General features: G+C 38.7%; 1 protein-coding gene across 1 annotated transcript in view; it reads right to left on the reverse strand.

The window, feature by feature from the left end:
• Window positions 1–13,786, reverse strand: part of PTPRN2 (protein tyrosine phosphatase receptor type N2) — a 564,688-nt gene that overhangs the window by 52,506 nt on the left and 498,396 nt on the right. The window contains exon 15 of the mRNA XM_015651707.1: window positions 4,500–4,647. Within this exon, the coding sequence (XP_015507193.1) occupies window positions 4,500–4,647 (148 nt within the window). The remainder of the gene's footprint in view (window positions 1–4,499; window positions 4,648–13,786) is intronic.

The following is a 13,786-nucleotide window of genomic DNA, read 5'->3' on the forward strand; positions in this document are numbered from 1 at the left end:
TAAAATATAGAAGACAGAGCATCAAGGACATGATATAAGCAAACACACATGAGTCTGCAGTATATAAATCCCAATTTATAGACTGCAAAAAATGTGTTTTGGTGTCTACACATAGATATCTTTATGTGAAGTGGTTAATGGAGCTTGATTTGGGTGGCCAAATGTGAACATGGACTGTTTGAGAAACTGTAGGGTAGATGAGACATTGCACAAGGAAAACGGGCAGCACACAAGACCCCAAGTCTTTTACCCTATTAGACCAGCATCTGAAGCTCATGCAGGATGCACAGTGACATCCTAAAGCTATTCATTTCACTATAAACCAAATAGCAGCTGGGGCCATTGCACAGCTCTCCTGATGTCGCTGCAGTGACCGGCTCCTCGCTGGCACCATTGGGGGCTTTGACACCTGGCTCATACCAAGGCTGCTACAGGGAGACTCAAACTCAGGCATCCTGACACAAAATCTCACAGACTCATGCCCAGAAAACTTGGTTTCAATGCCTCAGTGTAGGTTTCTACTGATATTTGAGAATCCTGAAGACACTTGGGCTAGCAGGCAGTAGGGCCACAAGTCTCTCACAGAGCTGGTGTTACACCTTCTGCCTGGGTACCTCGAGTTGGATTCCTGTGCTTAAAGGACTTAGGGGAGCATAAAATGTCATTACTATCTGAAGTATTAAACAGTGGCCAGTACTACAGTACTATGTCATCTCAATCTCTTACTTCCCTCACAGTGGCCCTGCAATTTAATGAAGATTATTTTTGTTGTTAGATGGAGACTGAAAGCTTGTAACAGTAAGACTTACATTTTCCCTCTGTCTTTTGTTTCCTTTTAATCAGATACTTTTGAAGGAACAGAATCAACAAACATAAGGTTGAAAACAAGGAATATGGGTAAATTTGAGTTGTCTGAATCCAGGCATCACAGAATAAGGAAAATCTGACAGCAATCAACCTGGCACATTCTGCCTGGATCATCATTTTCTTCCTTCTAGATTTAGAAGGATTTTTGATTTTTTTTTTTTTTAATAGAAAATCCTACACAGGCCTCCACTGAATTAAGAAAGTGAAGAACTACTGAGGAATGGAACTGGTGCAGCCTGAAAACTATGAAGAATCATAATCTGATGATCATTATTATTTCACCTATAGATGATCTGCAGAAAATGGAACTTTCCTTTGCCCTGAACTGCTCAAGTTTGTTCATTTCAGAGCACTATTTGCACATAGATTTGTAACATGGAAAATGCACACAACCCTCTGCTCAGGTGCTCCCATCTTTGGTGCACAACCCCAGGCTGTGCTCTAAAGGCAAACAAGCCTCAGACCTGGGTGCATGTTCTGCCCCTAAATGCTTTGGAGGAAAGGCAAAGCACAGAGGTAAGCAGGTTGCTTAAATATATACCACAACCCATGGACATGGCTATGGTGGACAGTTCCTGATAGATGTTCACTGCCTAAAGTTGTTCACCAAATGTTTAAAATACCTGTATATTTCATGGTGTACATAAATAAAAACATACAGTGTTGACTCTGTTGAGATGGGTTTATTTTTCAGAGATGCAAAAAGAGAAAAAAAATTTGGAAACCTTTTCTTGAGCTGCTCATGTATTCATAAACAAAACAGGCTTCATTAAATCATAGCACTAAAAATAAACACCATGTGCCCTAAATTATAGCAATCTGCTTCTTGATTGGATAAAAGGTCACAGTTTTGTTAATCTAGAAGGTCCAGGTATCTTGAATTGTTAGCATTTTTTAAACTAGTAATTAGTTAAGTGCAGTGTCAAGGTGTTCTGCTATCAAGTACTTTAACAGCTGTATAGAACAGAAAATAGAAAAGTTAGGTACAAGAGTAAGTATGATAAAATTGTGATAATCATTAAATCAGTTATATAATCAGTAAAAATAATATCGTGTTACTTCAAGACAGGTTCAGAAAGAAAAACAGAAAGCAAATACAACATGATATTAAAGCTTCTTTGAAGCCTTTCTAAGAGGAAATCTACATGAATTGGCAATCTTGTTCTACCTGGTCAAGGTGATTATGAATATGAAAGGGGTAAGGAAACACCAACAAGCCATTACTCTGTGAGAATACACTGAATGTAGCATAACAACTCTAGAATATCAAAAGCATATCAGGTTTGCTTTTTCATACATTATGAAGAAATCTGTGGCTTTTTTGCTATAGTTTTAATGTCTAACAAAGTTTAAAAAAATGTGGGCGAGCTGGGCCTTCTGATCTCAGGCTAATCTTAAGAGTCTAAAATAACCACCACCTTATCAAAATTTAATATTGTTTAAACTCTATGCCATATTTTCTACCCATCAACAAAGCAGTAACTAGTTTAAACATATATAATATGACAGCTGTTTACCAGTGCACAGCAACTTCAGTAAGTGAAGACAGGTAATTATGTGCAATTCAGTCAAAAAGGAAAATTCCCAGTGCACTAATATTTGTAATAGAAGTTTCCACATCGAAGAAACAAAGCAAATGTGTTATTTTACCCTTTTAAATGTACTAAAATACTTTTAGATAAAACTTCAGATAAACTGCAGTCACCCTATCCATGTCCAGATACCTCCACTTCACCAAATCACCCTCAGGCAGTGCTGGTTCAGTCTAGATCCAGATATAGGAAAACCAGGCATACCAACATTCCATGGAATGGCAGAGAAACAAAGGTTGGTCAGTGCTGGCTGATACATCCACACTGTACAGTTTGATGAGAAGAGACAGACCACCTGTCACCATCCCTGAGTGTATTTAAAAGACATGTACATGTGGTATTCAGAGATGTGGTTTAGTGCTGACTTGATGACTGAACATGATGATCTTAGAGGTCTTTCCCAAATGTTTCTATGATACTCAAGCGAAAAATCTCTGGTTTTTAGCACTGTCACAGCCATGATACTTCTGGATTCAGAGGTATACAAGTCTAGTCTGAAGGTTATAGCTCATTATATCACAAAGATACAGTTTCAGCATCAGTCAAACAGCCAGCACCAATTTCTGGCAACATCTGTAGCTCCCATGCTGTCTCTGTGGCAGCAACCAAAACTAGTCTAGCTTAATTTATGAGCACGAACTTGAAGTATCTTAAGATGGTCTGACTCTAAGTCCATATTGATAGAACACTTTAAAAGCAGGAAGATTAACTTGGATCAATACATATTTTCATGGAAAATTTTCACTGCCTATCATGCCAGTTAAGTGCTGATTTTTTTCATGATGTAAAAGGGCACAGAAGGTTTGCATTACTTTAAACTTCTTTAGAACTTCTCAACAAGCCTTATCCCAAAACACATGGAAGTCAGCAAACTGCTGCTGTTTCCCCAAAAGGCTTTTGACCAGCACCATATTTACTCAGGAGAGTTAATACTGCCAAGTTGCTGTAATCCTGAGTAGAAAAGTATTGCAGAAAGAGCCACTACATAAACAAAAGAGACAAACCCTGCTGAAGAAAATATGCAGGGACTGATGGGCTCAGTTAAATTATCATGTCCTTCCAAAGAATCTTCCTTCTAAATCTGGCTATGACATTTACTTAACGTGTTATCTGTCATTTCTCCATTTCTAAAAGAGGAATACTACTTACTCAAGACTCTCTTAGGGAAAATTAATGTTTTCAGGGCACTTTAAAAATTAAACCAGCTATATATGTTTGCCAAGATATCCAGCTGGATTGTGGGCACACTGATTGAGAGAATTTTGGTTGCTGTGGACTGTGCATATATTCTCAGTTTCATTTTTGTTTCATTAGTTGCTTAATGAAATATGTGTCCATACACTACCGATGTAATCTACGAGAGATATATATATATATGTTTGCATAGGAGAAATATGTTACTTTTATTTCAAGCTCAAAAGGTGGCTGCTCACAGGAAAGAGCAGATTGTAGGAATATAAACATTGGTTCCTTTTTTTTAATCACTATTTTTATTTCTGCCTGTTTAGAGAAGCCTTGTAGAGAAAAGCCAGTTTGCAAACTTATTCACTGAAGCCTAAAGGGCTCAGTACAGCTGAGTATCTGATAAACAGATCATCTAGCTCTGCCTATAGCAGAGTAATATAGAGTAATACCTTCTGGTATTACTGCTGGATGGACAAGAGACCAACTCGTCTTGGTCAGAAGAAGAGACTCCTCTTGAATAGCTACAGATGCCACTCTAGCACAGACAATATACTCCAGCACTGAAAATCACTCTGGTATGGAATTCTGTGAGACAGCACAGCTGCAGCAGCAGTGTTATGTGGCACAGTTGTGCATTCTTGTAACAGATCCAGGACTTACAAGGAGATAAACAGGGTCTGATAAGACAACAGGACATGCACCCAGCCCACAGTTGTAGCCACAACTTTCCAGTACACGTAGAAACCACTCCACATCATTTACCTGCCTTCTGCAGCTTTCACACCACTGTGCAAAGGATATTGGGGAATGTATCAAGAACTTAAAATGCCATGAGCCAAAGGGAAGTGTACATACATGGTACTACAGCCCGTGAGCGGTTCTTCTGCACGTTTTCCTCCTGCTGTGCTACGGTGCTGTCGTTGGGCTCAGCCTGGTAAGCACACAGAGCTTCCCACTCCTTCTCCAGACGATTCTTGTTCTTCAGGTGATCTTCCATGTAGGACTGGAATGAAAAGAATACTGCATTAAGCATTGACTTAGCTAGGCTGAAAGTTAAGCTAAAAGGATGTTTCTCAAAGCATGGGAATCCTGAGCTTTGGGGAAAAAAGGGGCTCAGTTTAAAGGTTCATTTATTTACTTAAGACAGTTAATTTCAAGCTTATTTGTGCTATAAAAAATGAGAATGACAAAATGTAACAGTGCTAACAGAGAGGAAATCCATGAAACATCCAGTCACTGAGCTTTAGGAGGAAATTATTTCTTCAGTACCTAGAAAACATAAGCCCAAATTTCTCTTTCATCAGGCAATGGAAAAGAAACAAAATCCCATTGACACAAATTACTACAAACAACAACTTCTGTCAAAACAGGATTTTACAACAAAGTTCAAGCACCTATGTACATCACAACAGTGATAGAAAGGTTGAAAATAATTAAAAGATTGCCAGGCTGAACTGTTGTGGCTCAAGCACTGGGTCATCAGAAACCCATCTTGCAGATGAACTGGCACAGAGAGGGCCCTGAACTGAGGAGGTGCTGTTAATTAATATGTTGTTAAAGACTGTACATTGTATTTAGTTAGCAGTATTGGGAAAAGCATCACCAAAGAAAACCACCTGTGGCAGGAATGATGTGCCATCAAAGTGTATCGGTGCTGGTCTTAAGCTTTTGCAGATCTCCCAAGGCTAGACCTCCTGTCCAGCAGTGGATAGGAACTCAGTTCCAAAAATTTGAGAAAAGTGAACTAAAACCCTTTTCCTTTACCCCATGGACCAGAAAATAATCCAAATATGTGAGGGGAGGAGAGCAGAAAGGAGGTAGGGCAGGGAAACCCCGAAATCTTCCCCTGCCTTTAACATGAAAATTAAGAAAGTGATCACCTACTGTAAGCCTGCTTACAGAGGCTCATTACTTTGCAGAGCCTGCCATCTTCTCTGACAACAAGCAAGAGAACCATCTCACATTACACCCTGTTCATATTTGTAAATTAAACTCCATACTGCCTTTACTAGGTAGGTTGAAATTAACATTCCTAAACAGATTTAAAAAGGACAGACTGTTCAGGAGACAGGCTCAGGGCTGGGGTCAATAGCAGAGCTTCTGGCCCGAATCAGTCACAGTGGTTATTGCTGGAACCTTCATGAATACAGCCCAATCTGTAGCAACCTTGTCTAGAAAAAGCTCCCGGAAAGGATTCACTGTAAAGTATAAAAAGCACTTTGGTTTGCTTAGAAAACCTTTTCCATAGACAATCTCTGTGATGTCGAATTGTTCCTCCCAAATGTGCTTTAAAGAAGAAAGGCTCTCATGCCCTCTCAACAGGTTTAACAGAAGGTGTAAAAAGCTTGCAGCTTGTCCTCTGCCAAACAGGAGCTCTGCAAAGCTGTTGTGCCACTGTGCTTCCCACCTGGCCAGCAGGGCAGGGCAGGATACAGCTCCCTCTTGCAGCTTGAACAATTTTTTGATGACAAAAGAGCCCCTGACACACAGCTTTGTTTGGCACAGGGTTTGTTGGGCACCTGTGTCTTTACACAAGGTTTGTAAATCAAACCTGGTACTGAAAAACCAATTCAAGAAGCGACGCTTCCAGAACGGATGTCTTTAAGGACACAGAAAGATATTGCATTAGAAGAAAGGTTTCTAAAGGAGGTAAAAAATAGTGGTGGCCTAGATACAATCAAAACACCCACTGTGTGATTGCTTCTTTTCTATAATGAAGGAAAAAGCATTGCAGTGGACGGAGCTGTGACCTGACAGCCCTGGAGCTGGGAGAGTGATGTGGACCCACCATGTGTCGGGGTGTGGGTCAGGTAACAAGTTCCCAGCATCAGCTTGCAAGCTAACAGGAGGAAACCATCCCCTAATAATTTGTTTGTCCTTGTCAAAAGGCTGTTGCTACCGGGAAAAGGAGAGAGGCTAAAGATCCTGTTCTTTTCTCCTAGCAAATCTGTGCCTGGATATGTATACTGAAATCATAGGGAAAAAAAAAAAAAAGATAATCCCTCCAGAGCAGAGACTTGCTGGTATATAAGAATTTTTATGAGGCAAAGAGAAAAAATAGCAAAATCTTACAATAAGACAGAGCCAAGACTGCTGGCTTCAGAGCAGCTGTTGAGCATGCAGCAGAGATCAGACAGTCAGGGACCAGTCTGTAGCATCTTCCCATTTTAAAACACAGTTTTATAATTGATAATAAATGATTCATTTTGACATGCCTGTCACCAATGTCCCACAGCCTTCAGGGACATTTTATGCAGATATACAGATCTGCCAACAACAAATCTCTCCAAAATACTCGTAGGTCCCCAAAGCTGTAGGAAAAGGGCCATGAACATTTGATTCATAAGGCAGGACTGAAGGTAGTTAGGAGCTTGCTGTTGAATCTAACTCATCTCTTTGATGAGATTTCAAGGATTGTATTTTAAAAAGAAATTTAATTTCCTCTTTAAATCATCAAATCTGACACAGTTAAGATAAAGTTTACAGCTAAGGTAAATTGACTGCTTTTATTACACATTAACTTTTAAATAATTTAATGCTTTTTAAAAGTTTCAGTTTTACCTTAATTTTTCAGGTAATCTTGAGTGTAAAGATACATGAATTTTCAAATGAAAACACACGGAAATCTTTACTTTTACCAAACATTTTTTGTGTGGTTTCAATTCCTCCATCACATGGATCAGATTCACAAGGCACTTTCTGACAGACCTTGAAGAGGTGTTCAATTATTTGAATGGACCCATGGAAGGCTCTGCCCAATATTAACATCTGCTTTACACATATTTTTAAAAGCTACTGAGAAAGAAGCTTACTTTAAAACATTCAGGAGCCAGACAATTCCCTCAGAGTTAAGTAATCTTTCATTTACAGTCCTTCAGAGCCTCTATGCTCATCCCCACTTTGCTAAACAGAAGCTTAGCGATTTTGAAACACTCTCCTGGGAGCTGCTGGATGTACATTAAATTGAGTGGAACTTCTGATATTTTAGAGATTGTATGTCTACTCAAATCCACTCCTTAATTAGGATGTTTTGATGAGACATTCTGCAGTGTTTGCCTGGTACAAAAGAAATTCATTACCAACATGTCAAACACGCACATGATTGTCCTTGTCCCAGAGCAGCAGGTAAAATAAATAGAGGTTGTCACCACTGTTATTGCAATGCTCCTCAAGCCTGCTGAAAAAAAGCAGAGGTCTAGCCTCACCAATATGTGCACAACAAGTCATGTCCTGTAATCCCAAGTATATGCTATTATTTAAACAAACTTCATCTGCTTGCACAGGTCTTCTGATGCACCTTAAATTCCATTAACCTTAATTTTCCATCCACAGGGCCTACCTAACCTGTGAGGACAGCTGGTAGCCCAGTCCATACTTTCTCTTGTTCAGACAAAAGAGATGCTCTTGCTACCAAACATGCTGTGGGATAAGGAGGATGTGCTGATGTTATGTGGACAGAGTGGATGCAGTACAACATCTATTATTACTGTGTGAGACGTGCCAGTTTTAAGGCAAAAGGGGAGCTTTCAGCCAGTGGATAAAAGCTGTCCAAGGGACAATGGATGGGCTAAAGAGATGCTGCCAGTGGCACATATTAGGACAGATTCCATGTGTCTGAACACAGGTGCAAACACAGAGCACAGTGGCCTGGCTTGGCTTTGGTAGAACATGGCTTTGTTAGAGCTTCCTGTGTGCTCAGCTGATGTTGTAATAGGGTGTAAAACTCTTCAGTTTTCTTTATTTTTTTTTCTTTACTTTTTTATCAAGAGGGGTGTCCAATGCATCCTCTGTGACTAAATAAGTCTAAATTCTAATTGACTGGTCAGTCTTTAAGTTATAGATTCACAGAATCATTTAGGCTGGAAAAGCCTCTCAGATTATCAAGTCCAACTGGTAACCCAGCACTGCCAAGTTTACCACAAAGCCACATCTATGTCTTTTAAATGCCTCCAGAGATGGTGGTGACCCTACCACTGCCCTGGGCAGCCTGTTCCAGTGCTTGACAGCCCTTTTGGTGAACAAATTTTCCCTAATATCCAATCTAAACCTCCCCTGGAACAACTAGAGGCCATTTCCTCCTCCTATCACTTGTTACTTGGGTGAAAAGACACAATACTTTTTTCAGAGAGAGTATGGTTGGCATCTGTCACGATACTTGTTTTAAAAATGCCTATTTTATTAGCTGATGTTCAGTTGCCACAATTATTTCTGACACCACACTTCTAACACAGTGCTTGAGTACGAACCCTTTCATGACTGAGGACGCATCTTTCAGTGAAAATATGTGCAGCTCTCAAATTGACAGACCTTGACAGGTCTAATCGAATTTCAAATGCCAGCTGTAGATGGGGATGAGAAATTATCTTAATCCTTGTGAATGGTGACTGCTCAAACCCACACGTCACCCAACAGTGTGGGAGCCACTGCTTTCAAACTCCTTCTGCTTTTTCCAGAGATGCAGAGGACCAGGCAGTGCTGTCATGCTTCCCAGGGTTCCACAGAAGGAATGTAAAGAGGACAGAATTTGTCTTAGCTATTACATTGCAAATTGTGCAGTAAAAGTCTATACTTAAAAAAAAAAAAAAAAAATTGTTTTGTATTCTCGTCAGTTAATTTAAATAATGAGGTTTTTTGCCTTTGTTCCTTGTTAACTTATGGGTTGCATTGTCCTGGCCCAGGATGCCTCAGAATTCTTGCTACTCTGTTTGAACTTCTTTGTGTTCTTTAGTACACATTGCATTGACTACATGTAACAAGAATACTTTTCTGCATAAATCCAATTTGCTTTCAACACCACATATGGTTTTGTCCTTCAATTTTCTGGCTTAATACCTTATCATTAGTGGCTTCACAGTAAATTTCTCTGTTCCCACTCATATTACTCACAGTGCTATAGAATTCAGAGACAGAAACAGCCTATCTGATTACTTGCTTCCAGATCTTCAAATAACGTAATTTCTTGTATTTCACTAGAATCTTTCTAATATTTGGCTGCTCTGTATCTAAAGCAGAAGCCTAAAGCACCATTCATTACCACTTTTTGGGACTCCAACTGTTCTGAACTATACATTGTATACCTGGAAATAAAAAAATATTTTCAATAAGGAACACTAGTTCTCATTTGATATACTTTTTTCATAAGGATGTCAACAATATTGCTTTTCTATTTCAAACTTAATTTGCTACTCATTTTCACCACCACCATTTATTTCAGCTTTAGTCTGCTTGCCCAGAATACTGCTGTTCTTCATAATTTCTACTTTTATATATTCCAGTGTCTTCACACATCATGAATTAATGGATCTATGCAAATTATAGATATGTCTTCTTGTGACTCTTTTCTTCAAAGACAATTTATTTGTTGCATGAATTTTCAGGTTTAACATTTTCAAACTTTTGAATTACTTCTCTATCATCAAGTCTGTGCAGAACTTTAGACTGTGATGAAAGTCATTGTCACTTCACTCATTTCCACATCATTATTTAAAAAGTTAAAAATAACTGGATCTAAGAGCAATTCCTGTACTCTGCCAGACACTCCTAGACACAGCTTTCGATCATTACTTTTTGTATATCAATCATTCAATCCACATAATTGTCCTCTAAAAAATTGGCATTAATTTTTCAATTAACTATTCATGAGACAGTGTCACGACTTTATTAAAATCTGTATGTGTTACATCTGTTGTTTTCACTTCATCTACTGGGTTTTGTAGTTTTACTTAAATAAAAAGCAATCAGGTTTGTCCAGGCAAGATTTGCTCTTTATAAAATTATGCATATTCTTACTCATTGTTCAGCTATGCAATGGAAAGGGTGAAGGAGATTAGCAAACACACAAAGGAAAGACTCCAGCCTTCCCCATCCTCTTAAATGACACCCTTACATTTATTTTCCTTTTATGCCCTTGAAAAAATCTCCCTCTAGATAATCAGCAACTCCTTTTTCAATATGTACTCCATTATCTTCTAGGGCTGGAGTCTGGACTTGGGGAATAGCAACAGAAAGGTTCATTTCTCTTCTCTCTTCCTGCTCCCCACTCCTCTTTTACAAAATGATTACTTTCTTCTTTTACTTTGGTGCACCCAAACTTGTCCAGAGCTGATCAAATAAAGCCCCCTGAGATCAGTGTCACTATTACAACTCTGAACCACATGCAGATCCTGCAGAGCACCACAATGTTTTTTCCACACTTTTTAAGCATTTATCACTTTCCAGCACGGTTTCACAGTAACACTGAAGTTACTTTGGGGTCCTGCTTGCAGAAGATCAGTCTTTCTCCCTGAGCTGCCCTGGTGTCCTTGCACAGATAAAACGCTGGGAGCTCATCACAGAGAAACGTGCAGTGAGGCTGAAACATGGCAGCAAAGCCAAACTATGCCCATGCTTTCCTACTTTTTTTTTCCTAGCAAAGTAAACCTTAAATAAATAGAAGATGCACTATTTCAACCAATTTCAGTCTTTCCATCAACCAGCATGTTAAGAAAATCAGTTTTTTCCAGTAAGTCCCACAGTTGTTTCTGGTGCTCTAATCCAACCAACCCCCAATAATGCAGAGCCTGTAACTGGTACCAAGATCAGCTCCATCTCTGAAGCATCAATCCACACCAGCTTTAGTCTAAAATATCAAGTTTTCGATATTAACTGCAAAGAAGTATGACTTTATTGGGCTAGCTATATTTGGCACATATAGACATATAAAAGGAAAAATTCTGTTGTGGCAGCTCATTGTCAGTATCTCACAGAATTTGTATCTGGAAGAAATATCTGGCTATAAAGTCTCACATGTTTTCAATCTCAGGGAGTGTTCTGTATCCACTGCCTTACTGGAACCAGGATTTCATCACCTGATTAGTCAGTCATTTCAGCCTGAAGGCTCCTTTCTCTTTTCTAACTTGTCCTGTGCCATCCCAGATCTGCTGCTTACAGTAACCACAAATGAAAAAATATGGGAAATAAAAACTTGGGAACTTGTATTTTCTCTTTGCAAAAAGACACTGAGAAACTACTTTTCCTCCTCCATTTTCAGCCATATTACTACATGATGTGTTTTGATCTTATAGTTCTTGTATTTCTCAGGACATGATTACACCAGTGAAAAAAATAGTTTTGAAGTTTTTCAGTTATGTACTGAAAAATGCTATGGAGCTCTACTTGTAATTTGGCATGAAACACTACTAATATCATACATAATGTGGAAGGTGATGAAGGAAAACCTAAAAAAAAAAAGCCAGAGGGAGGTAATTCACTGACAAAGCAACTATTCAGTGTGGTTGAGAATAATTTCCCTAGATTACTTCAAATAGGTTGTATTATTCAGAAATAATTTAACTTCCATGGTGATGCCAGCCAACAATAAAAATGACATTCCATAGTTTCAGTTTCATATTTTTAGATGTAAAGCTCATTGTGGACACCTAAGCATGCACACAGAGAGCAGTTGTGCTTTCAGCATGCCATCTCAAGTAATGTTAAATTATTGCCCCTGGTTTGCTAGAGAAGTACCTTTGCACAAGCAGTGTAAGGAATTATCTACCAGTGTGCAGCTCTGGTGAGAATGGCTGTAATTCACAAGCATATTAGATGGCAACCTATGTTCTGTTTGCCTAAATTAATGTACCCTTGATGCAGCGTACATCACCACCTCTCCCTCAATGCTCTGATAATAGAGTTTTGTAACTTGTAAAAGGATTACTTCAATCCAATCAGCAGGTGCTGGGATCAATGTGTGTCACACAAACACTTGCTAATCCCTTTTCTTACAGCTCCCAGCTGCCAAAGGTGTTCAATGAAATCCCAGTGAAATGGATGGATACAGCCTGGTCTGGACTGACACAGGTTGTCACCTCTGGAGGAAATCTTGGAAAATGCATGTGCTGCTAAGCATTGCTTCAGCTGGACTGGTGGAGGCAGGTATACTTTTAAAAAGAAATGCAGCTAAGAAGTTAAACATTAAATAAATGGAATACTTAATTATGAAATATTTACTCTACCTGGCTCTCTAAATATAGCAGAAGATAAAGAAATTCACTCTACAAGGAATCCCTTCTTAAGGAATATCAGCTACTTAATGGTGTCTTCTAGGTCTTAAAATACAACCACCCTCATCTCCTCCTCCTTACCCCCTTTCTTGAAATCTAAATTATGCCTATGAAGTTTCACCCCTGCAATTACTTTGCTTTAAATAAACCTCGACAAAAAAGAGAAGATGATTGCCATAAAAGGAATATAATTTGCTCCCTTACAATCCCTGTATTTGTATAGCTCCTTCTTGTCCAACTGTCTCAAAGTGCTCACATTACTTCTGCAGGGGAGGCAAGTATCACTGCTGCTTCACAGATGGGAAATGAAAGGGCAGAAACATTGAAATGAATTGCCCAGGGTCACAGAATATGCTCCTAAACCACTAATTTTTGCAGGAATATTCTTGACAGCTGTTTTTTACCCCATGATCATGTTTACAGACATGGCTAAAAGTCAGGACACCTTAATGGATCCATATCTAATAAAATTTTTGTAATTACTAGTATATTACAAATGTTCTGACCGTGATGGAATTAGTACAGATTTGGGTTGGGGATTTTTATAAATACATGGTTTAAGTGTCTGGTGAGTAGATAATTCATGCACATACTGAATGCTGTTTACACAAAGACATGCCAAGGTAAATAATATATATGTAAAAGATGAATTATCCAGAAGCAGTTTCTAAAATTTCTGTACTTCTTATAGTAGATTTCACTACAAAAGTCTTAAATAATAAATAGTCTTCACAAAAAGGAACAATATTACCTCAAAAAATTAAGGTCTAAACCTCTTAGCCACAGACTGCTATTTCACAGGATAGGATATGTTGTGACACTTCTTAAAACTAAAAATAAATCCAAAACAAGAAAAAACTCAGCCCAAACCTTCCTATTAAAGACAGCTCTGCAGTACAGGAACTGGCGCCAAGGAGAGTGTCAGCTGAATTCATCAACTGAGACATTCTGGGAAGCATTTCTGGTAGCTTTGTTAAAATGTAAAAGCACAAGCATGTAAAAACTAGCTGAAAAACTGAACAAAAATATACAAATCAAGTCCTTTGACTCTTTGTGATAAATATTGACACCCAACACTATTCTCAGAGAAAACTGCTATTT

This window comes from Parus major, chromosome 2 (genome assembly GCF_001522545.3).
Source record: "Parus major isolate Abel chromosome 2, Parus_major1.1, whole genome shotgun sequence".
NCBI classification, from domain to species: domain Eukaryota; kingdom Metazoa; phylum Chordata; class Aves; order Passeriformes; family Paridae; genus Parus; species Parus major.